We start from the raw sequence: 25,590 nt of genomic DNA on the forward strand, positions 1-25,590 counted from the left end.
AATGGTTTGTTTTCTTATGTTTTGGCAGTCAAGCGTGAGCTTGCGCACATTTTTTGGCCAGTTTAATGTGCTGCGAAAACGCCCACAAAAGTGTCGCGTTCGATTTGCAAATGTCAAGCTGAAACTCAAGAAAATGCGAAGAAAAAATAAACAAAAGTATTTTAATTGGAAATATAATTCCAGCTGGTAAACATGTATATCCCCAATAATTTATATTTTTATGAAGTTTTTTATCTAAAATGTTAGATTACTATTTTTGCAGTAATAAACATTAATTATAAGAATAACCATTTATGCGTTCTATTTATAATTAAAACTAATTGGGTTACTAGTTCCAGTTTATTGAGTGGCATTACAACTTTCAAAGCACCATTGTGCCCATTTGTATCCATGAAACACTTGACATTTTGGCCGCCTGCGTCCACTGTACAGTGAGGCATTTTGTGCACTCACTGTCGCAGCGACTGAGACACAAACTCCGTCTGCCAGCCAGCGATTGACAAACAACTGTCGAAAAAGTCATTGCGCATGCGCACAAGTCAAAAAGGCAAACGTTAACGCAAACGAAACAAAACGAAAACGAGAACCACCGCCAGCCAGCGGGCCCAAAAGAGTTAACAGATCTTTTTTGGTGCATACATATATGCATGTGTATGTTCGTATGTATGTATGTATAGACGGACATATTTGGGCAACGCTTACACGGAGCCATTTAAATGGAGTAGCGAAGTGGAAGCTGATGCTGCTGCCGCTGCAAAAGTAGGTCTCCTCTCGCACACTCAGATACTCAGATACTTGGATGCTTGGATGCTTGGTTACTCCGAGACTCGGATATTTGGATACTTGGATACCCGTATCTCGCGCTCGCTATCAGCCAAAAACCCAACCGAAACCCAAACCTGTTTGGCTGGCGCTGCCTGGAATGAATCAAACAAGACCGAGAGTGAGAGTGAACAGGGCCTACAGCAGGGGTTACACAAATAGTAGTTATTTTAGTGTGCTTAAAAATAAAAGAACTTTGGAATACCATGAAGTATGTATATTACTTATGTATATTGTTTAAAGATAACTTTTTAGATAAACATAAATTATTTATTGTTTTGAATTCTGAGAAATGAATAAATTTTGTTATTCAGTGATAAGTATTGTCTTAACCTTAAATCATTTTTTTTAGGGATATACTGATGTATATACTTATAACATTTAATTCAAATTATGCAGCTTTTGTTAGTAAAAAGCATTGCCTACTTTCTGGGGACTGACAGAGGTGCATTTTAAGGACTCTAAAATGATATTTATATAAAAAATATAAAAAATTTAAAACAGTTTGGAAATTTAGGCAAAGCTAAATTAATGAATTCACGGATTGTTTTTCCATGTGCCGTTTGGTACATTTTAATATAAGACGAAATCGTTTCTTATTTGCAATAGGCACTTCGTTTTTTAGGAAAATTAAAATGATTAGCATAGGTAGATTGAGCAATGTGTTTAATTAAATTAAAATCCACTGCTATTTGGTTAGCCTCGGCTGTGAGTGAGTTGTGCCTTTGAGACTCGTGTGTGTGTGTGTGCATTTTGTCATTACCTGCTGTCCATATGATCAGAGATCCAAAGACTTGTTGGCTACGGTCACGAACGTTTTTCCCTTTTTTCTGTTTTGTTTTTGTTTTTTGGGGGAAGGAAATGAAAAGTTGCCTTAGTCTTTTGTTTTCCGTTTCTGTACTTTTTCTTGGGTAAACTTTTGAGTGCGTTTGGTTATGTCGTAAGATCACCATACACACATATAGCATATCGGAGTTGTTTTAGTGGAGCAATGGGGACGAGGAGAAGGGGTAGGAGGAGAAAGAGCCGCGTCTCAGTCTCAAAGTTGCGTCTTCTTTCATCTTTGGTAATTGAGCGTTGAAATGTTGTAATCCCCCCAACCTACATGAAGGTGGCAAACGTGTTTCAGTTAATTTTTTTTTTTATTTTTCTTCTCTTTTTTTTATTTTTTACGCAAACAGAAATGTTGGGAGACAGAGCCACGTTTTCACGTGCATCGTTGAAAGTTCCCCGTTAACTGCATTTTATGCACTTTTCTTCTCCGTTTTTTAGGGTTTTCCCCCTTGCCAGTTTCTTGCTCCGCTTTATTTGATTTTTATATTTTCGGCATTTTTTTTTGGGAATCATGACTGTGGCATTTTAATGGGCGATGGGCCCCTTTTTCGCTTCTTCGCCTTTGAGTTCCGTTTTTGGGTTAGTTAAGGAATCGGACTTGGACTTGGGTTCAGACTCAGACCTCAGACCTCAGACCTCAGAGCCCGGACTCTGAAGAGTGAAAGTTTATTTTGCCGGCCACGTTTTACCATATAGTGGGTATTTTATGCATGTGTTTCGTGCTCCTTTCGGCGGAATCTTATGCAATCGTCGCTGGGGTTTCTGCTTTTAATGGTCTCTCCATCGCAGGGCTTGCGTCCTTATTTGGGTTCGTGGAGTTGTTAAATTTTGGCTTTCTTAATGAGTGATTTAGCCGAAGTTATTCGCCGTACGTTAATTAGCCGTAAAATATTACGTATACGCAACGCTAATTGTTTTTTTTTTTGAGACGGTGGACGGCGAAGCGAGAAAGATCTGCAGCAGAGTTAACATTAAAATCAGTTTTGGTGTGTAATAAAATTTTAAAAATTGCAATAGCCTGAAAGCAATGGGTTTCATACTATCAAATAATAAAAGACCACCCAGGCCAAAAAAATAATTAAATTAAAAAAAAATAATTCATGCAAAATTAAATGAATAACTAAATTAAATTTAAAATCAATTTTATACATATTAATCTAAATGGACTACATTTTAAGCTTCTAAAATGTTTATTAATTAATTTTATAATTTTACCAAAACTACCCGAAGTAAATAATTACATATTATTAAAATTTGGCAAAAAGAATGACGAATAAGTTGTAAAAAATTCCCCATAGCAACTTCATAATGGTATTTTAGCATACGATCACCCATAAGAAAACCAAAAAGACACAATAACTTTATATTAAACCAACGAAAAAAGCCCAGAGCAATACTTATTAAATAAAAGCGTGAATAGGCGAAACAATAACAAAAACATAGAAATAGGAAACGAAAACGCGCCACATGAAAACCGTGTCATGAACAAATGCAACAAAACCAGCAGAAACAACAATGAGAAACCCACAAACTAATTGAGACCAAAACACAGACACAAAACGGAAAGAAAAACGAAGAAACTAAACCAAGCAGCTGCAGTAGCAACAAAACCCAAAAAATCCAAAGCACAAAAAATCGTACAAAAAACTGCTGAAGAAGAGACCCGAAAAAATTCCCAGTTTATTTGAGTGAGTAAGAAATTACAAAATAGCCACTTTGAAAAGTTAAGGCTTAAAGGCTTTCATAATGCCAAACCCACAGTGGAGGGTAGAAAAATATACACGACTTCTTCGAAAACGAAATTTCAGTGCATTATTTACAAAATCTGTTCTTTATTATTGAAATTTAAAAAAAATTTAAATTTCAATTTTTATTTTTGAGCTGTTAAAAATATTTCTTTCTTCAAAAGCAATCGTGTACTTGACAAAAAATAACATTTTTCTTTTAAACCAATTAAACAAATAATAATTGAAATTATAATTTAAAAAGTTTACAAATAAACTGAAAAAATACAACTTTTTTCTTGTCTACGACTGTGCAAAGGAATGACGTACTGTTGTTGCACTGTAAAGCGGTGTACAGTGGCTCAAAGCTATGCCAAAAAGTTTCACTTTCGCTTTCCGTTTGGGTTTGAGTTTGAGTTTCAACAGCAAAAACAAAGCCCCAAAAAAAAAGGGGGGCACTAAGTCAAGCCAAGCAGCGCTGCTCGCTCTTTATTTGGCAAGAGAGAGAGAGAGACCGAGAGGGAGAGAAAGAGAGCGAAAAAAAAATACAGAGCCAGAGAGCGCAGCTTCGTTGAAAGTGAAACGAGCGAGTATCCGAGCGACCCACCGAGCGTATACGTAATAACCGAACTGGCCGACTGAGAGCGAGAGTGACGCCGTCGGGGGCAGCGACGCCGACCGAGGCAGAGGCAGCGACGCTAGCCGAGCAGCGTATTGCGGTATCCTCGCCGTTTGCTTGGGTTTAGTCAATCGAGATACGTGGTTGATGTTGGTCGTGTTTTTCGCATAGCTATCCACTTATAAATAAATATATATACATGCAACAACAACAACAACAAAAGTAGAAGCAGCAGCAACAACAACACACACATATATAGATGACAAAGCGTTACACCTAACGAAATATTGTTAACAACAAATGTGCGCGTGTGAGTGACCCAAATATCGATCAAAATAAACAAAAGAGCCATTGCGAAATAGATAAAAAGGCAATCGAATTGCATGCACCGAATACAATACAAATACAAGCAAAATTCAAGTCAAACCCAATTGCACCTCACCCACACCAGCAGAACAGCCCAAGGATTATGTTCTCTTGCTGCGTTGCGTGAGAGTGTGTGTGCGACTGTGTGTCTCAGTGCATCAGTGTGTGCGTGTGTGTGTGCAATGCAAATTGTTTAAACAACAAATCCGATTCCCACATATAGTGCAATAAATTCGTGACCCACTTTCAATCAAAATACAAAAGTGAAAATATACTAAGCAAGCCAAAAAGTGTTTATACATCTCGTTTCAATTCAACGCACACAATCAAGCTTATATATAAAGTATATATAAAAGTCCTACCTCTATCCGGGCAAACCAACCAAAAGTTTATAAAGAAATCATCCTTTTTGCTGTCTACTCTACATATAAATATACATATATCTCTATCTCACTCACCTCGTCAAAGTACCTGCAAAAAAAGTAACAATTTAAGCAAAAGTAAAATGCAAAATGAATAAACAAAGCAAAAAATAAAAGAAAAGAAAACATCTTATCAAATGCAAGATACAAATTAAGGATCACACAGCGAGTTTGTTAAATGATTTTCTTGTAAAGGAAATTGTTCAATTAACAATAACATACACATCTTCTAAAGAACCAAACAATTCCAAACATTTATAAAATACATTTCTTGCAAAGAAAGTAAAACATAAATAGTTGTAAAGCAAGTAAAACAGCATTAAATTACTGCGTTATAACGAATATAAAATATGTCAAGATATTACGATACATTTTAAATATCACTGTTGAAAACAAGCAAATACAATTTGTTGCAGAAACACCCAAATATATTCTGTTCAACAATTGGCCTTAACAATGTTGCAAATAACAAATCTGCAAAAATTAAGTGCAAAAACCAGACCACCGTATGTTAACCGCAACATATTTTACTACCAAATTTAAACCAACAACTCTGCAACTCAAGTGCTGGTAATTAAGCCAAGCTAAGCGCAAAAGGAAAAAGAAAAACAATTTAACCTTCCGTCCAGGAAATAAAACAAAAACAACAAAGGAAAACTCTTTGGCCTTCTGAATTAAAGGAAAGGAATTAAAACCAATAGCAAATAACAAAACCACTCGCCTTCAATTCTATTCAAATAAACGTACATGAAATGTTATTAGAAATGGATCAGCAACAGGCGACCGTACAGTTTATATCGTCGCTGAATATATCGCCGTTCAGCATGCAGCTGGAGCAGCAGCAGCAGCCCTCCAGTCCCGCTTTGGCCGCCGGTGGCAACAACACCAACAACAACAACGCGGCCAGCGGTAGCAACAACAACAGCGCCAGCGGCAACAACACCACCAGCAGCAGTAACAACAATAACAACAACGATAATGATGCACATGTTCTAACGAAATTTGAGCACGAATACAATGCCTACACGCTGCAGTTGGCGGGGGGCGGTGGGAGTGGCAGCGGCAACCAGCAGCACCACAGCAACCACGGCAACCACCACCAGCAGCAGCAGCAACAACAACAACAGCAACAGCAACACCAGCAGCAGCAACAGCAGCAAGAACACTACCAGCAGCAACAGCAACAACAGAATATCGCCAACAATGCCAATCAATTCAACTCCTCGTCCTACTCGTATATATACAATTTCGATTCACAGTATATATTCCCGACAGGCTACCAGGACACCACCTCCTCACACTCGCAGCAGAGCGGAGGAGGCGGTGGCGGCGGCGGTGGCAACCTGCTCAACGGCAGCTCCGGCGGCAGCTCCGCCGGCGGTGGCTACATGCTGCTTCCCCAGGCCGCCAGCTCCAGTGGCAACAATGCCAATCCGAATGCCGGCCACATGTCCTCCGGTTCCGTGGGCAACGGCGGCAACGGCAACAACGGAGCGGGCGGCAACTCCGGACCGGGCAATTCCATGGGCGGCACGAGCGCCACGCCGGGACATGGCGGCGAGGTGATCGACTTTAAGCACCTCTTCGAGGAGCTGTGTCCCGTGTGCGGCGACAAGGTGAGCGGCTACCACTACGGCCTGCTCACCTGCGAGTCCTGCAAGGGCTTCTTCAAGCGCACCGTGCAAAACAAGAAGGTCTACACCTGCGTGGCGGAGCGGTCGTGCCACATCGACAAGACGCAGCGCAAGCGGTGTCCCTACTGCCGATTCCAGAAGTGCCTTGAGGTGGGCATGAAGCTAGAGGGTGAGTCTGAAGTTATATATTATCTATATTATATATAAGCAAACGAGTTGGTCACAAGAAGGGATTTACTGATTTAGATTTTTAGATTAGAAAGCAACTTAGTCACAGCAACTTTCATTCAAGGCATTCCCAAAATCAAGTTATAAATGGGAGGAATTCAAACTCTATTATTATATTAATGATTCAAGCCACCCCATCATGTGATCTTCATTAAACGTAGTGATTCTTTCTAGATAGTTTTAGACTTCGTAAGAGTCAGCTCCAACTAAAGTCACGTATTTTCCCTGACCCTCGACAACAATTTGTTGACAACGTTGCGTATGAGTGATGTCCCTGGGGGAGCAATATAAAAGTTGTTTTTATTTGCATTTAATATGGATCTTGCATTCTGAAAATCAGATATTTACTGATTTGACACTGAGTATTTAGTCCTTGAAATTAGTTTAAAACTTATGTATGCTTTTCATTCGAATGATGCTCCAATGTCGGTGTGAGTTACAAATAAGATGGTTAGTTTCAAGTTGATTAGGGTATCTAAAACGGTTTTAGTAGTGAATCTTGGTAGAGGCTTGACCAAATTATTCTTATTATTATTCTCCCAGTGCGTACTTCGTATTATTTCATGTTGTTCGTTTTTAGCAAACTGATTTATAGTATAGTATAGTATTTGTTCCTTATTTTTGCTTTTGCTAAAAATCAATGTATTAGGTGGAGCACTGAGAACATCATGGATAGATAGATGTTTTTAAAAATACTGTCCAATATAAAAGGTCATTGCTTTCACTAGACTGTTCACTTATGCACTTGACAATGACGTGATATTTCTTAAAAAGGTAACAATTATCCTTTCGCAATTACTATAGACTCTTGTTTTTAATTTCTACCTGTTACAAAAAGCGGACAGCATTATTTCGACTATTGACAGGCGCAACCATGACCCCTTTTTCCTTATTACACATCCGTTTGTATGGAGGTGTATATAATATAGCGGGGTTCGTCTCTTGCTGGCAGTTTTTGGCATTCGGTTGCAGCGCTTTGGCAGTAAATGAAATTAAATCGATATTCCTTATTATTTATAAATGCGCAGGAACAAAACCCTCAAATGAGGCAACCAGCGCTGAAATTCTCTTTGGAGAATTGCTTCTGCTGGAAATAATGAACTTTAAATCCTTGTCCCTCAGGAATTTCCACGATCTACCGAGAATTTACTTATTTATTTCCCAACTGCTGTCTCGCTTCGGAGTGAGTGATTCAGCAAAAGATTATGCAAAAGTGCATTATTGATAGCCTACATGGTGCTGTGCTGTGCTCCCATTTCAGTCACATATGAACAACGGCGTTAAATATGTATAAACAAATACATATCTGCGGCCATATCCCAGACCTATCCCAATTATTTGTTTCCCGCCTGTCTCGGTATTATTGTTATTATTGTTTATATTGTTGAGTAGGTCGGTCAGTCTGCGGTTCGTATTTTCGATGTACTTGGCTCTGTCACGTCTTAATGACGCCAGCTTTTGTCATAGTTGTCACTGCGTCAACATTTTTTGTTCTCCTTTTTTTTTATTTTTTTTTTTGGTTTTACTACACAAAAGTACTGTCTCTTATTTGGCCTGTTCTCATTTACGTTGTGCTGTATATTTTTATATTTTCGTGGGCTTCTTTTTGGCTTCCAGCATGGAGAACTTATTCTGTATCTCTTTGATGTGGTGTTTCGAGTATATTTAACATATCATAGTTTCTTTTTATCAATTATAAACGATGAATAATCAATGAAGCGTAGTAATAATAATAAATAAGTAATGATTGTTTAGTTTCCCCATTTGGATTTCTGTCTCTTAAACAGCTTAAGTTCTTTATGAAACTTGAAGTATAGTATGATTAAAGCTAAGTTTGCAAAAAGTTTTAAGCTCCACTCATTCTTTTTTCATTGTAATTTGTTCCCACTCCCTATTATTTTTGCATTTACCTCCTTAATTGCATAATTTTTTTTCATCTCCGCAAAAAGTGCTCCCCATTTCCCCATCCTTTTTCCATTTTTTTTTTTGCGTAAGTCAAAGTTATTTAAGGGTAAAACAACTTCAACCGCACCAGTTGAGAGGGCGCCCCACAAACAAGCATGTGCTGCGAATATAGTACACAGACATGTACTGCCATATGTACTATGTTGTAGGCATATATACACACATGCATACTTATATGAGACCCACATCTACATAAACACATACTCGTACATATGTATATGCGTGGAGCCAAGTGTACATATATTCAGAGCCAGTGCAGCATGCACCGGTCCCAAAAGAATTCCACGCCCTCACCCACAAAACAAGGCTCTGCTAGCGTCGCTGCTGCGAGAGAGCCGGGAGAGGAGAGCGGGCAGGGGCGGGCAGAGCTGAGCGCGGGGCAAAAAACAAAGCTCAAAACCAAAACACAAACACAAAAAAGCGGCAAACCGAAAAAGAGAGACTTGGACTCTCTCGCATTTTTACAGGGCGCACTCCAAATAAGGAACTTTAACTATATGTGCTCTTCCAAATTTATCAACATTAAATCAAAAAAGAAACGAATGATTCCAGAAATTGTCTGAATTCCTAATGAGTTTCCTATCAAAAAAAGTAAAAAATCAGACTGAAAATCATGTCGAGGAACTTTTCGGTTTCTCCATTTCAACTTTTTTTTGTTTTCAAATAAAGTAATAGAAACCAATTAAAATTCTATGTTTTTCTTCTATAATGTAATGAATTTAGCGAATATTTACTTTAGTTCTACGTGGTTGCGTTGCTCTCTTTTCAAAAATTGTTTGCATTTTGTAATAGATTTTTCCTGACTGACTGCTTTTGTGGACTGCTTTCAAACTAGCACGAGCAATTTTTGTTTTGCGTTTCGGTTTTCCTTTTTGTTTGTTACTTGTTGTGTTGTTTGTGGGGCGGCGTCAAACAAACTGTGGAAATTATTAAGCAAAGTGTGAAAAGCGTGAAAATTGTGATTGCCGGACGCCGAAATTGCTTTTGGGTGGAGTTTTCGAGCCTTAGATAATTTGTTATATATTTATGCATGGAAGACTGTTTGAATATTATAGATGCTGGCCTCTTGAAAATTATAACAAAAAATTATTGTCAGGAAAGGGTCTATTTATTGTGTATTAGAAATTATCGTTTTATTGTCACACTGTAGTTAAAAGGTAAACATTAAAATTACAAAATATTTTGGCACTATTATTTTTTAACAAAAATCTAAAATATTTAAATTTTATATCAAATATAGAATTTTGTTGTTTTTTTATACTACATGCAAATTCAGTTTATCATGTTGCATCAATTTCCAAAGGGATTGGCTTACTTCCGCTTAATCAAATTTTCCTTTTGGCTCTTGGTGAAAACACATGACCAACAAATATTGTCCATCAAGTTTACGATTGCTCGAACAAAATTCGTTTTTCATTTGAGTTTTATTTGTTGTCGTGTGTCTCCGGTCACCCACACAACCAAACCACTTGAGTCAGCGGGGGCAGCGCAGTCGGCAGCCGGCAGCGACGGCGGCGGCGACTGAGGCCGCAAAAACAACGTGTGTGCAATATACTCACTCATACGTATATCAATGTATCGCCATCTCAGTTCCGCCTTCGTGTACTTGGCGCATAGTGCCATCTCTTGCGCTCATGACCTAGATTCCACTGTGCGCTGGTATGTGTGCACGTGATACGACAAAATGTTTGCCTCTCTCGCTGTTTTTCTGCGTGTAAGTGTGTAATCAATGCAACATGTTGTGTGCGGTGCGCTAACGTACGTGTGTGTGTGTGTGTGCGAGTGAATTTTATTTTTAATACTCACTGAATTATTACGAACATTTTCGCGTCGTTGTCGTTGTCGTCGTCGTTTCTCGCCGTTTGCCTCTTTTCATTCCGTTCCGTTCCGTCTCGTTCCGTCCTTCCGTTTGCCTCTGATGAAATCTCTTTCGTCAGCGCCGGCTCCCTCCCCTCCACTCCCCCCTCCGCTCATCCACCGACTATATCTCCCAGTCAGGCTTTGGCTTTGGTCTTTATAATTGCGGCAATTTTGAGCCGCTTTTGGATTTTGTGACTCGAGTGTTTTTATTTATTTCAGGGCGCTGTAAAGACCAGCGAGACTTGCGGCTTAGCTGGCCAACATGACTCACATGGCTCGAATGCCATATGTTTTTGTTACGGAGTTAGGGTCAGTAGGGATTTCTCTGCCGTTGTCGAGTTTAATTCGGAGTTTGGCTTCATTTTGTTGCCAAGTGGAATTACTTTGGGGTAACAACAAATTGTTTGTTATAATCGCAGGGATTATTTATTTACGGAAATGCTCATCTATTATTATAAGATTATAAGATTAGAATTAGGTACACTATTAGGAACTATCGGCTCGTTCTACTCATTATATGAGTTTTCAAAGAATAAGAGGCGTATACTTAATATTGCGTATACGCCATCTTCTATGCAGTACTACAGGCATTTCTAGCCTTCTTTGGGCTGCGCAAGGTTTTGTTATTATATTTTCTTATTAAAATATATACGGTTCGTTGTTTTCTTTAGAACTATTTAGCTTTATTTAAAAGCAAAGCTTCAAGTTATGGAAAGTTGACAATATTTATTGTTCACTGGCCAGAACATTTAAGGATGTTCTGTCTTTGCCAAAGCCATGAAAATAGCTTTTTCAACAAATTAAACAATCGAACTAAACTCCTTGATGCATACTTTATTTACTTTCATAATAGATAATCCTATTAATCGATTAACTTTTTGAAACTGCACAATAAATTTTTGCAGTGGAATAGTTAACCATTCAATTAAAATATACATTGGTCCCACATCCGCTAGGCCGAAAACTAAACCACAAAATAACGTATACGCACCACTGGTGCCAAATTAGTGTTAACCAAATTGCATATGCTGCTATCAGCTTAAGAAATAATGTCAATACTCTAAACCGCCTACAAAAGCGGCAAGTGACAGGCCTCGTATTGATTTTCCCGTTGTGTGAGAAATTTCCCCAAAAAGACGAAAAGAGTAAAAAAAAAGGAAGGGCCGAAAGGTGGGAATAACTTTCAACAAACAATTTTGTCGCATACAAATTGAACCACTTAACCCCACTCGAAAAAACTTCTATCAAGAGGTGAAAATGTAAATGAAAGCCGAAATTGAAAGTGAAGAAATGTCGCTGGAAAATTATGTAAGAGTCAGCTAAAGAAGATAGTAAATGGATCAACAAACTAGCCGGAAAAAAATGGAAAGGGAACGATTTTACGAACTCCATAAATTCCCTATCGATTGGCGATTAGCGATTTGTATTTCTCGTATTTATTTTACCTTGCTCAACATAAATAGACTTGATACTGAGCCGGAAAAAAAGAAAAGGCCATAAAATAGCGGCTGTAAGTCGCCCACAAATACAAACAACTTTCCCAAACACACAAGAGAGCAGTGAGATTGTGAGAGTGTGAGAGAGAGTGAGTTTTTCTTTTTGGGAGAGTTGGCAGGCAACAACAATGGCCGTGTTGTCCCAGTTTTCACACACACTGTCCTTGACCTACTCCACTCGACAGCAACAACAAAGTTGTCTAATGCGGAAAGCCTCTCAGTCTTTGAAGCTCCCTCGCTCTCTTTCGGGTTCGCAAGTGTGCCTGTGTGTGAGTGTGTGTGTGTTTGTCTGCAGGGAGAGAAATGTCGTAATAGAAAGCTCTTTCGCGTTGCCAAGCCAAAACATAATCAAAAGAGAGAGCCGCAACTGCGGCGTTTGAGAGCAGAAGTTGCAGTGCCTCATTCTCTCTCTAACGCACACAAACTTATTCAAATGCATATGTATGTTGATTATTTGTAAACAATACGCTTGACCTAAATTACAGTTACTTGTTCGCCGCACTAAAACTGCATATATCAATGCTGGTGTTCGTGTTCGTGTGCATGTGCTTGTATTTTAATTTTTCCCCTTGCCTTTGGACCTGAGATGTATATTTCATAGTGGCCACCTGCCGCCCATTGCCACCCACTTGCGCGCTTTTTTTTTTGTTTTTCTGGTTTTGTGCTACGGGTGTGCGAAAACAACCCCCGACAATTGCATCTTGTAATCAACATGGCGCTAGCTGCAATCGCAATCTGTTTTTGGCTTAAGCCGCCACCCTCGCAATTCCCACTTACACGGACAGAAAATATCTGAGCTAACACCACAATATTTCGATTTTAATACAATTTTGGTTGTATTTTTATTCACAACAGACAAATCACACTTCTTTTGTAGAAGTAGAAGCAGTCTGTAACAGTTTGAAGATAATTCAAAACGTATTTGTTAATACGTAACTATTAGTTTTACTAATTCTATTAGTATTACTAGTATCTATTAATAATAACTACGATTTTCACTTTGATTTCCATTAAGTTGATATTGCTACGATTTTATTTCACTGCATACTCTACGCTCATTTTTCGTGCTGCGCCATAAGAAGCGCATTTTTATTGCGTTTCATTTAGCGTGTTCTCCACACACAAACGCACGTAAATACACAGATGTGCGTTGTACAGTTTTTGTTTTACTACCGTTGTACAACGCGGCGTATGCGCAATATGTGTATGTAACCATATTTTCCATGTGCGTGCCCATATGTGCGTATGCATGTGCACCCTGCACTTGATGGTGTGCGTTTGTTTCTGCGAAGCGTTGTTATGAGTTGGCTTTTAATGAGGAGCATGTACGGTATGAAACGAATAGGATGCTTTCCCCACGTTGCAATTTTGCCAGTCCGAATGGTGGGTCAGTTAAGTGGGAGATGTTGAAAGACTTCAAATTTCTATGCAAGCATACAAATTTCTAGTCACCAGATTGGGAGCTTCTTTTAAATCTGGGGTTCATTAATTTGTTCAACTATTTAATGGTCTCTAAGCATATAAAATATCTTTGCATTCTGCAGTTCTTATCTCCGTATGATTTTCAGGCAGGTAGACGAAATGAATCTTTTTGTAGCAGTTTCAGAGATAAGGGGACTTGTTTGGGAAATGAGGAACAGAAGTAACGACTTGGGCTCTATGAATTCTTTTAAATATAATACATTTTCTATTCTACATTTCAAAACTTCACACTCATTTGCAAATGCATTTCTTGCAGCTGTTCGAGCGGATAGAATGCGTGGTGGACGCAACAAATTCGGACCCATGTACAAACGGGATCGCGCGCGGAAGTTGCAAGTGATGCGGCAGCGGCAGTTGGCGCTGCAAGCGCTGCGCAACTCGATGGGTCCGGACATCAAGCCAACGCCGATCTCGCCGGGCTACCAGCAAGCATATCCAAATATGAACATTAAGCAGGAAATTCAAATACCTCAGGTGAGAAATGCAATCGGGATTGTTTTCTTTATATTTTATTTTTTTTAATTGCTTGATCGTGGTCAGTGCAGTAGCATATTACAATGAAGTTAAAGTTCTATAGTAATAAACGAATTTCTGTTTATATCTTCAGGTATCCTCACTCACCCAATCTCCGGACTCGTCGCCCAGCCCCATTGCGATTGCGTTGGGACAGGTGAACGCGAGCACGGGCGGTGTAATAGCCACGCCCATGAACGCAGGCACAGGCGGCAGTGGGGGCGGAGGTCTGAACGGACCCAGTTCCGTGGGCAATGGCAATAGCAGCAACGGCAGCAGCAACGGCAACAACAACAGCAGCACGGGCAACGGAGCGTCCGGAGGAGGAGGTGGCAATAATGCGGGCGGCGGAGGAGGAGGAAACAATTCCACCGATGGCCTGCATCGCAACGGCGGCAATGGCAACAGCAGTTGCCACGAGGCTGGAATAGGATCTCTGCAGAACACGGCCGACTCGAAATTGTGGTATTTAGCCCAAGAGCCAGAACAAAACTCAAAGAATATCCGAACTCAGAACAAATTAAACGACAAACGAACTGCAACAAACATTCAAAAGATAATTTCGTTACATTACCCCATTTGTGGAAAAGGATTCAACTTGATCATGCAGCAAATGTGGAAAAGGGCAGTCTGGTCAATTAATTATCAATATAATGCATTTTGTTAGGCAAAAGGTTTAAAGACATTTAAGGATTTCCTCGTAAAAACAAGAGTATCTAAATTTTAAAATGTATTTTTATCAGATAGTATCTTCGTATTTGAATTATTTATCTGATAATCATATGATAATATTATTGATCTCTAATTGAGGTTTTAATTAAACTGCCCTTTTACGTATTGCTTAGTTATCACTTGATGAGCTCTCCAATCAGAAGTCATCTGAATTATAATTTTAACAACCTTTTCTATATCTTCTGTTTACCAAAAAGCTTCGATTCTGGCACACATCCATCAAGCACAGCCGACGCGCTGAACGAACCATTAAGGTGGGTTTTCCAGGCGTGAATTGAAGTGTATTTGAGGTTTATTAATCACATTATTATTCATGCAGAGTCTCACCGATGATTCGTGAATTTGTGCAATCGATTGACGATCGGGAATGGCAGACGCAACTGTTTGCCCTGCTGCAGAAGCAAACCTACAACCAGGTGGAAGTGGATCTCTTCGAGCTGATGTGCAAAGTGCTCGACCAGAATTTGTTCTCGCAAGTGGACTGGGCACGGAACACTGTCTTCTTCAAGGATCTGAAGGTATGGAGCACTTTAAAGCATGGGGGTTGCCTCAACAACCCGAATATCCTCACATCGAGTAAATCAGAAACAGAAATCACAGCAAACACAGACAGCAGCAACATGGTTCAAAGCCAAAAACCAGTTTTCAAACTAGGGGCCAAGTCTGCGGCATGTTATGTAAACCACCGACAACTGAAAGCGACGTCGACAGCGACGCCGACAGAATCTGCATTGAATTTCGATTTCATTTGGCGTCTGACCTACTTAGCCAGCAAAGCTGAACCAGTCAGTCAGTCAGCCAAGCAGCAGCGTCTCTCGCTCAATGACGCAACTGATGTGCTCACCCATACCACACCGCAGCCCATCAAGAGCGGAGAAACTGAAACTGAGACTGAGACATAGAGACCCGAAGAAACCGAGAGAATCCCCAAGAGAAAGAGACGGCGTGTTGTAATACCAGACCATCCAAAACTAGGCCTAACTTATCTCCATACCATATCATCACTCAAAATGTATCTATTGACTTTAGGCGTGCGGTTGCTGCTTTAAATAACACAGACTTTGATCACTCTATTTAAAAAACTTTAAAAAAAGAATTTTGGGTCAAAAGTAAAAAGAGAAAAGGTTTATTAGTTAAAATTAAATTAGCTATTATTATTATAACTTATAGAACAAAAATTGTACTACTATTTGTTTAAAAAAAAAATGTATTAATGAAAACTCGAACTAGTTGATTGAGATAAGGAATTGAGAAGTTATGATTGTAGTATAAATATTAATTAAAACAGCTCTTTAAACCTTTTTTATGAATAGTGGCAACCGCGCCTGTTATGATTAAGTCCCTTTTCATTTCAAATGTATTAATAACATTTCTTTAATGTTCTTTAACTTAGGTCGACGACCAAATGAAGCTGCTGCAGCATTCCTGGTCGGACATGCTTGTTCTGGATCACCTGCATCACCGACTCCATAACGGCCTGCCCGACGAGACGCAACTCAACAATGGTCAGGTCTTTAATCTGATGAGCCTGGGCCTGTTGGGTGTGCCACAGCTGGGCGATTACTTCAACGAGCTGCAGAACAAGCTGCGAGATCTGAAATTCGATATGGGCGACTATGTCTGCATGAAATTCCTAATCCTGTTGAATCCAAGTAAGGCCGTATAAGATGCTTTGCGCAGGTTGACAAACTTCTTAAACCCTCAAATATTTTCAATAGGTGTACGGGGTATTGTCAACCGGAAGACCGTCTCCGAGGGACATGATAATGTGCAAGCCGCTTTGCTGGACTACACTCTCACCTGCTATCCGTCAGTCAATGTGAGTAAAGGATTCAGTTTTAATATGTATATGTATCTGAGCTCTAAACCATTACCCTTCGAAAGCATTTTTAAGTTCCGTGCAAACAACTTTAAAACCCATTTCTTTCGGCCAATTGCAGGACAAATTCAGAGGGCTAGTTAACATCTTACCGGAAATCCATGCCATGGCCGCTCGCGGCGAGGATCACCTGTACACCAAGCACTGTGCCGGCAGTGCGCCCACTCAAACGCTGCTCATGGAGATGCTGCACGCCAAGCGCAAGGGGTAGAGGCCGGTAGAACGTGACACGGAATACTTAATCATTTATGAAATGTAAATAACAAGGCGGGGCGTGCCTCAAGGCAAGGAGTCCCGGGAGTCCCGGGATATGGAAGGCGAACGAAGGATACAGAATTCCGTATTATGAATATGGGAATGCATCATCACTACTACCACCAACACCACCAACTATCACACCTATACACACACATGCACACATTTGTTGATTCAATGTTAATTATTATTACGTTTACGGTTAGGTCTAGTTTACGTTTAACTAATTAATTAATTTGTCTTAAATTAATTCGTGTTTTATTTGTAGTCCCTGATAAAGCAATTTTAAAACACTTGAACCTAAACGAGAATATGTAGATGTATGGATTTAAATTTTAATACGGCAAGGAGAAACACACTTTTTTAGGCATTACAAAAAAAAAGAAGCATGAGAAATTTTATTTTTATATACCTATATGAATACGATACTTATGGATACAAATCTATATATATTTTTATGTAAATTGGCGTACTTTTAAGCGTCCTGCATATTTTTAATTAGAATTTGGTTATACTATAGTTTTCAAATTAATATCGTTCCCACTTGTAGATCGATTCTTGTATTTTTTTGCGCCAAGTGTCTTGCATAGTATTTGCGTCTAATCTAATGGCAACAAAAAAAAATTGGTAAATCCATACAAAGAAAATGAAAACAAAGCAAATTTAGGTGTTCATGGTATGAATGTATGTGTATATTATAATTGTAATTTCATCTAAGTGTAAGAAAACAATGCAAACAACTACCTACAACAAGATAATGAAGAGCAAGAAATTATATAAATTAATAAAGATCGTGTTAAAAACTATATAGAAAATATATACTTACATGTATATTTAAATTTAGCAGCAAGTTTCAAATATTTGTAAATTTCAACCAAGATGTAATTGTTTCAATGTCAGCAACCAGAAAGTGTAAAGCTTATATTTAAAATACAAAATATATTTTGTGCAAGAAAGGCGAAAAATCTGTTAAAAGGGTAACATCCAATTAAAAACATTTTAAAAAGCTGTATAACACTTTAAAACTAAAAGTAAAAAATGTTTAGTCATGAATTTGGGCAATGAGACGGAAAAGAAATCGAATTAAAGCAACACTTGAATATTGTAAAAAATCAAAAATCGGAATAAACAAACCAAATAAACTATTTTTAATGAATATCTATTAATGGGTCAACTTTCAATTCAAATATTAAGTTACCTGGCAAAGGATTTAAGAATTGTTGAATTTGTTAATATAATGACCCCAGATTTTCTCGGACTTTCCAAATTTGCGCCTAATTTGGTTCGGATCTTATCATTGCCTTAATTCGCGCCTAGGCATTGCGCTTAAACAAAACGTACCTTATAAAATTAAACAAGTTTAAACTCCAAATTCAGTAAACAGACACAAATTACCACACATATTTCAAATTTCAAGGCAGCGTGTATAAAAACAACACAAATGTTTAATGCGGTGTAACAAAACAGAGCAAAAAGATTCACTAAAATAATAGAAATTTCTGGCAGACGCAAGATTATTAGGGGGCAAAGAATACAAAAACGAAAGCACGATGACATCTATATAGGTTTGCCTAGGTATATATTATATATTTAGGTCACTAGTTGGTATGTCTAACTTCTATATGTATTATAAAATGTAAAAAAGTACAGAAAATATGGGTAAATAATGTAAAAGTTGGCAATGAGAGTTGGCTAGTTAGTGGATCAGTTATATTTAAAGATTATAAGTAAAGGGCAAAATTGTTGACGTCTAACGTAACGCTGGCGGCATGTTGTTGAAAACACGTTAAAAGAAGGGAAAAGATGGGGGGATCGATATACACATACAAATATATAAATGTTTATTCAGGTATGAATGGCGTTAGGTATGTTTATTGTAATATTGATTACGATGTGAACCTGTTATTGCAAATGAAAAGTGATTTTAACTATTAAGAAAATCTATATATATACTATAAACCCATAAAATCTAAAAAAACGATCTAACAGTTATACATTAAATGATGAATATAAATGCAAGCAACACACACATTTTAAGTTTGAAAAACTGTTAAAAACGCAAAAAAAAAATCATTTAACTAGAAACAAAACTACCTAAAACTACAATGCATATTTGATCAATTGATTTAATATGCTTTATTATTATGTTAACATACAATTTCATCTCAGAGATGTTTCAAACATGCAACCAACCAACAACAACAAAAGCAAAGTGAAATAAAAAGTAATTATAAAAACGAATTACAGGTCTTTAATGCGTAAGCTGTTTGCCCAAATCTTTATTCAATTATTAGTTCACAAACTTGCGTTTAATGAGTTATGTAAATCTATTGCGTCAATATTGAAAAGCATGGCGGGTCTTAAGACATATTGAAGTTTTGCGTAAAATCGTACTCGATGGTTGGTATGACGGTCTGAACGAATTTCAGGAATATGATCAAGTATAAATGCACTCCCAGCTGACCGCCGCCCTCCTCTACCGTCTGTATAATCTTCTTCATAATGTCCGCATGCCGACATGGATGCACCGAGGCCATATTGGGACCTGGAAGATGCGGATGCGACTCCATGGTGACAGTTTTCTTGGCGTGATCCTGCGAGACATCCTCGTACATCTGTTCCACCGTCAGGGGCTTGCGCTGCTCATCGTACCCCACCACCCAGAGTCGTGGCGTCTGATAGTACTTGTCATAGCTGATGTGCAGGTCGTAGGTGCGTGTGTGGAGCACTGAGTCACCGCTGGCCTCCGCGTCGCCCGATGCGGCTGGCACTGGGCTTGCCTTTGCTTCCGCCTCCGGTTTGCGTGTGGTGGTGGCAACGGCCGGATCGACCAGCTCCAACATGCCGCTCTCCTCGAAATCGTCCATGTCAATAGCCTCGTCGTCGTCCTCGTCTTCGGCCTCGGCCCCCGCGCCCGGCGCTGATTTGTCACTATCTGGAGTGTGCATTTCTTCCTGAAAGGGAGTACAAGATTATTAATTTACGAATAGCTGCTGCAAACTAACTGAGTTATGGTTTAACTTAAGGATCTTATCCTAGTAAGTCAGAATCACAGATTTCTTTCCTTAAACGTGTAATATAGATATCACAGATGTTTGTGAAAAAGTTTAACCCGAATTCACCTTTGTCTCCTCCATTGTCAGTTCACAGATCTTGTCCTCCAGCTGGGTGGTGCCATCGTCGTTCAGCTGATGGGTCTCCACCCAACCGCCGTCACCGGACTCCTCCTCCACCAGCGTCTCCTCGCCGACGTACTCCATCTGCTTGCAGCGGCGATAGCACGGAACATTGCGCGTTATCAGGAATTGCTTATCTAAGTGGGGGCAAATGATTTTAATGATTCAATTGGCTAGTTATCAATGGCAAATCGCAGCTCTTACCCTTTGGTAGGTAGGGTTTCGTCTTTGTCTCATCGCCAGCGGCCCACTGCCAAGTTGGGCAGTGATGCACCAGGTGATCACCGGCGGCCACGAATTCCTCCGGAGTGAGAACACCTGTCTCGCGGAACTTCGACTCCTGTAAAAAAGATTACGTTATTTGAATAATTCATCACTAGGGAGTTTCCCCTTTAAAATACATTTTTAATTATAAATGCATCAAAAACTAGGACGTTTTATTGAGAATATTATTGATCAGTATATGTATCAGAAGCCTCTTAAACTTGGTTTAGTTTACATTATTTAAGACCGTTTTGGAAAAAGGACACCAAAATGGGCAGAGAATTCTGAGACGCCCCTTTCTTTTTGTTTGGAGAAAGTGTAGCGGTGGATCCCGATTTATAGCACCCCGGGGGCCGTTAACAGAAGTCACGGAAAATGGGAAACGGGGAAATGGAATAAGCATTTGAGCGAGGAAACGCATTATCTATTCGGGTTTTCTTTGTCATTCATATGTACACCCTCGTTTCATATGCATTGAAATACACATTTTCTCGCTTTGATAGTCAGTTTTCCGTTTATTTGGCACTTTTTACCTTCAAAACGGGCGTCAGATACTCGGCCACGTTGAGCGCTGTGCCCTTTACGGTATTGAGGACACTCTGCATTTCGTCGGCCGCTGAGTATTCGCACTAATCTAAACGCCTAAACTTAATAAATACAATTAAGATTGCTCCCTCAATTGACTTGCACTGCCCAGTTAATTGTTTTTGTCTTGCCCGTCGCGACAACAACAGTGCGGTGCGGTCACACTAGGTCTATCGATGTGGGCGGGCATATCGATAGGTTGCTCTGAGAGCAACGGTATTTAAAAAAAAAAAAATTGCGTAAATATGAAATCTATTTTACCTCACTTTGTTATTAATAATGAATACAAATGAAAGAATAAATATTGTTATGAAATACTGCAGGTCAAAAAATAATTTATAAATTTATTTGTAAGCCCGCATTTCAGCAAGGGTCTTTAACATAACACCAATTCAAATATTCCACTTGTAAAATGTTTTAACAAAGTTAACTATTTTTATAAGAAACACATTTGCTTTAGTATTTTGTATTTGTTCGATAGCTTTGGTCACACTGCGCCGGTTCGCGCACATTGTTTTCGACGTTTGTATTGCGACGAAATGGACGAAAAGGTTCTGCCGAAGTTTGTATTGCCGTCTCCACAGTTCGGCAAGCCCAATGTATCCAGCACGTCCAATCACCTCTACCTTACCCCCAGTGGGATGACCCTGCTGCCGCGCTCCAAGCAACCGCCGCCCATGTACGGCGCACGAGGATCAACAGTGCCAGCCAAATATCTGCACCAGGAACAAGTGAGTCTGCAATTGTCAGTGATTGTTTCTTAAACATAACTAAATTTCGTACACAGAGCAGCCCAGTCAGCGTGCCAGCATCCCCACCAGTTTACCACTCTCCTCCGCGACCGGAGTTTTGTTACACATGTGGCATGGAGCTGGCTAACTCCCAGGACATGAAGCGCCACCTGGAGCAGCACGAGTTCTGCCCTGCGGATGACTGCGATTTTGCTGCGCTGCACAACATCTTGGAACGTCACATAGAAGCCAAACACATCACGGGTACCTACGTCAAGGTGAAGAAAGTTTGGACCGAGGAAGAATTGGCCGCTTGGAGGGCAGAACGAAGAAAAAAGTCCGTAAATTAGTAACAATTTCTTTAATTCTTTACAATAAGCTGTTCAAAATTGTAGATTTCCCACTGCGGCGAATGTTGAGATGGCTAGATTGGCCAAGGAACAGCGAATTAAACGCGGAGAGCGCCTTGAGGCTTCCAAATCCCGCTTCGGTAACCGGGAAGATCGCCAACGGACGCGACACCAAGCAGATCACAAAGAACGTTTCGATCAAAAAAACAAGAAAAAGAGAGGTGCCAAAGGCAAAGCCAACGATAAGAAAAAATGCGTAGGAAGTGCAAACAAATGTAATGATAAAGCAAACGAAGCTTCAAAGCAGAAAGAAACGGATGAAGATAAAAAAGATGAGGAAGTATCCTTGTGCATCTTGGGAAACGCAAAATTTGCTGGAACTGGACAAATGCCGGACTACCAGCACTTAAAGGGAAAAGTTCGAAAGCAGGCTAATGCTTTGTCTAGCTTTCTTGGAATGTATGATTCAGATAGTGACGAAGAAAGTGAAACAGAGAGTGACGACCAGGATACAGGAGACTGCAGTAAGGAAGTCACAGCACAAGTAGAGAACTCCATTAGTATGCCAACTGAAACCACAGCTCCAATTGAGACCCCAGTCATTGATGATGCAAGTGCAGAGGCTTCAAATACACCTATCTCCGTTGAGAATCCTCAACTCTGTGAAGACAAACCACCAACACCAACTTTAGAAATGACATCTTCAGACCAAGTGCCGCCAGAAGGAAACAACATTAGTCGAATATCTCCATCTACCCCAGAGCCTGCCAAGGAAGACGGCTCCTCTGACGAAGCACCTGATGAAGAGCCGTTCCAGCGAGTAACCGAAACTATAACGGAGTCAGTTGCAGCCAAAACCGAACCAGTAGAGCCGAAGCCACAACCTGCACCCAAAAGAGCTGCTCCAAAGCGAACTTACGGCTTGAACTTCAAGCGAGCTCGCAAACAAACCCCAAACACCATGTTGTCGAAACTATTGGAATCGGATATACGTCATGAACGCAATGTCCTGCTGCAGTGCGTGCGATACGTTTGCGAAAAGAATTTCTTTGGCATTGGTCAGATAAAATCAAATCAAGAAACTTTGGATACCACTTGTGATAAATCCGTTGATTTAACACCGGATGCTTTATAACTTTACCTCTTAAGATAGGCAAATAAAGTACAAATAGTAGTATGCAATTGTATTTCTTAAAAGGACTGTCACTTATGTTTCGATTCACGCAATTGGTTGACAAAATGTGCTTGAGTGCAATTCACTCGAAAAACTATAAAACCCTTACCCTTAAAAATAGCCCCAGTTTAGTTGGTTGACATTGAGGAGTCTCCGCCCATGGGATGATCCGCCCCGCTGGCGTTTCCTCCTCCCTGTTGTTGTTGCTGCTGTTGTGCCGCCTGTTGCATCTGTTGTTGTTGTTGCTGCTGCTGTTGTTGTTGCTGCTGTTGCTGAGCGGCGGCATGTTCCTGTTGGCGCTTCAGTTGCTGACGAGCAGCATGCGAGTGCTTGGCCTTGGTTTCCTCCAGTTCCCGCACTCTGGATCTAGCGTGCTGAATGCGATGCCAGGCCATTTGGAGCACTTTGGCGGAGGCATAGCCGGAGCCCTCGTGCGGTTGACCCGTGGACACCTGGGTCAAGTAGTTGATCTGCTCGGAAAGCTTCGATTCCACGCTGGACAGACTCTTAAGGAACTGCTGCGACTGGGTTTCGGCATTTTTCTGTGACGACTTTTCCTTGCCCAACTCCTGCAAGGCTTGTCCTGGAAAGAACGTTCATTATTATCCACTTTTTGGTGACTATCTAGTCCCATCCCACCTGCACTTTGCATGCACAGGATTATCTCCTTTTCGATTTCGTCCAGCGCGTGTATCTTGTCCAGAGGATTCATTGTTTTTCGTGTTTTTAATATAAACAAAACAAAATCGGCCGGATAATAGAGTGACCAGAACACGATAAGTTGGCTCTAAGACGAACGCAAAAATATACCAAAATGTTATGACTGAAATATACTAAACATTTCAAGCTGAAAAAATATTTTTTGAAATTGAACAATTATCCCAAATATTAGAATTGAGAACATTTTATCTATTTTCAATAATTTATTGAGTTGTATATCGAATTGTATTCTAAAAATTACATTAAATGCTCTTGCCTGCCAATCCGACCCATTCATATTTAAAGTACTTTTTCGGCAGAGGCAAACAGTTCTCGTGCAACTCGATGGCATCCTTGTCCATGTGCCACACCATAAAGTTCCTGCCACAGGAGATCTGTTTGTGGAGGGCCAGATGCACCCGGTCCACAAAGTGGGATTGGCACTGGCGGCACTCGAAGACCCGATCCTGGGTGGCCACCCGCAGGAACTTTCTAATATTTCGGATCTCCAGCAAGCCCTGAAAGTCACCAACCACGTCCGTTTGAATGATGAAGGTGGGCGTGTTCTCGACATCATCGCCACGGAGCAAGTACGGCACCGCATATAGTTCCTTGGAGGTTCTGCAGACCCGGAAAGTGTACAGGTTTATTTTAAGCGTAGCCGGAATATGTTGATTTGTATCCTTGTTATTGATATAAGTTTCAGAAAGCTTTGCCAATTCGCCGGAATATTTAAAACTTCCTTTTCCGTTAACTTCTGTTGCGTTTTTCACGCGGTATTGCAAAGGAAGTTTGCAGGGATTGCTTTTGGAGGAGACGCAAAATCTCTTGACCGTCACCTTCATCCTCCTGATGACACACGCCTCCAGTGGCACCCTTTGATGGAGCAGCACATAGTTGCTGATCTTTTCCAGCAGCATGGAGAATATCATGTCCACAGCCTCACCAATATCCAAATGGTTTTCGATATTCAACGGACTGCTTTCGTAGTACATTCGCTCCTTCTTCACATCCACATAGAATCCGACTGTGACCTCCAGTTTTTCGGTACCATAACTCAAAAATCGCAGCAGTTGAGGAACTGCATCCATTCCAGCTTCCAGAAGAAAGTCGTTGGTCCTTGCCGTAATGCTTCCATCACACAGGATAAACTCTTCGATGGCCTGGTCCTCGATTCTATTCAGGATATCCTTTTCCTCGGAGCCAATTTGAATGCAATGGCTGCTGTTGTTTTTGAGGTCATTTCGCCAGTGGTGATAGTGTGGTTCGCTGGCTGGCACTCGACTTTCACATGTGGTGCAATCCGCTCTCCTTGCCCCGTTGACGAAGAACTGATGGCGGAAAACTCGGTAGTTATCCTCAATGTCAAAGATATAACGCGATTGTGTGCGACGGGCCATCTTCAAAAACTTTCTGATGCTGTGTGACTCGATCAAGTGGGCATATATAGAAGTTGAGATTTCGATGGTTCCTAGGTAGCAGGAAACTGCAGGTGTAGGTAGTATACATAGATGTACATATCCAAACCAGCTGCTATTGAACAGGTAGATATCTGTTTGGCAGGTATATCAGCTTTCGGGTGAGTCTCTTTCTTGTAAGTCGAAAAATTGGGAATAACAAACTTAGTTTTATTACCTTAAAGGATTATAAATAGTATTTCACATAGAGCTGAGCCATTTCAGTTGCAAGATTTGTACAAAATTCAAGTCTTTAGTACTTTTTGGGTGTTAGACTATAATTGGGCACTCCTAATAAGCCCTATAAAAATTCCAGCATTGTG

At 40.0% G+C, this 25,590-nt stretch overlaps 5 protein-coding genes across 5 annotated transcripts in view; 2 read left to right on the plus strand and 3 right to left on the minus strand.

Annotated features, from left to right (window-relative positions):
- The window catches only part of LOC120447496 (nuclear hormone receptor FTZ-F1), a 42,617-nt gene extending 24,327 nt beyond the window's left edge, over window positions 1–18,290 (plus strand). The window contains exons 3-10 of the mRNA XM_039628893.2: window positions 6,063–6,590; window positions 13,709–13,926; window positions 14,060–14,430; window positions 14,895–14,951; window positions 15,017–15,215; window positions 16,091–16,349; window positions 16,416–16,516; window positions 16,638–18,290. Of these exons, the coding sequence (XP_039484827.1) occupies window positions 6,063–6,590; window positions 13,709–13,926; window positions 14,060–14,430; window positions 14,895–14,951; window positions 15,017–15,215; window positions 16,091–16,349; window positions 16,416–16,516; window positions 16,638–16,787 (1,883 nt within the window). The 3' untranslated portion in view covers window positions 16,788–18,290. The remainder of the gene's footprint in view (window positions 1–6,062; window positions 6,591–13,708; window positions 13,927–14,059; window positions 14,431–14,894; window positions 14,952–15,016; window positions 15,216–16,090; window positions 16,350–16,415; window positions 16,517–16,637) is intronic.
- A 782-nt stretch (window positions 18,291–19,072) lies between these two features.
- On the minus strand, window positions 19,073–20,999 carry LOC120447497 (ubiquitin-like-conjugating enzyme ATG3). The gene is made up of 4 exons (XM_039628894.2): window positions 20,805–20,999; window positions 20,212–20,347; window positions 19,954–20,144; window positions 19,073–19,785 (listed from the first exon to the last, which is right to left on the minus strand). The coding sequence occupies exons 1-4, from the start codon at window positions 20,874–20,876 to the stop codon at window positions 19,192–19,194; spliced, it is 993 nt and encodes a 330-aa protein (XP_039484828.1). The 5' UTR covers window positions 20,877–20,999; the 3' UTR covers window positions 19,073–19,191.
- A 326-nt stretch (window positions 21,000–21,325) lies between these two features.
- On the plus strand, window positions 21,326–23,114 carry LOC120449462 (nuclear fragile X mental retardation-interacting protein 1). Its single transcript, XM_039631934.2, has 3 exons — window positions 21,326–21,587; window positions 21,644–21,924; window positions 21,983–23,114. The coding sequence occupies exons 1-3, from the start codon at window positions 21,396–21,398 to the stop codon at window positions 23,070–23,072; spliced, it is 1,563 nt and encodes a 520-aa protein (XP_039487868.1). The 5' UTR covers window positions 21,326–21,395; the 3' UTR covers window positions 23,073–23,114.
- Window positions 23,107–23,897, minus strand: LOC120449463 (mediator of RNA polymerase II transcription subunit 11). Its single transcript, XM_039631935.2, has 2 exons — window positions 23,751–23,897; window positions 23,107–23,694 (listed from the first exon to the last, which is right to left on the minus strand). Exons 1-2 carry the CDS (start codon window positions 23,821–23,823, stop codon window positions 23,240–23,242), a joined length of 528 nt encoding a protein of 175 aa, XP_039487869.1. The 5' UTR covers window positions 23,824–23,897; the 3' UTR covers window positions 23,107–23,239.
- Window positions 23,898–23,995: 98 nt separating this feature from the next.
- Window positions 23,996–25,210, minus strand: LOC120448722 (protein terminus). The gene has a single exon (XM_039630892.1). The coding sequence runs from the start codon at window positions 25,208–25,210 to the stop codon at window positions 24,074–24,076; it is 1,137 nt and encodes a 378-aa protein (XP_039486826.1). The 3' UTR covers window positions 23,996–24,073.
- Window positions 25,211–25,590: the final 380 nt, after the last annotated feature.

This window comes from Drosophila santomea, chromosome 3L, assembly GCF_016746245.2.
Source record: "Drosophila santomea strain STO CAGO 1482 chromosome 3L, Prin_Dsan_1.1, whole genome shotgun sequence".
NCBI lineage: Eukaryota > Metazoa > Arthropoda > Insecta > Diptera > Drosophilidae > Drosophila > Drosophila santomea.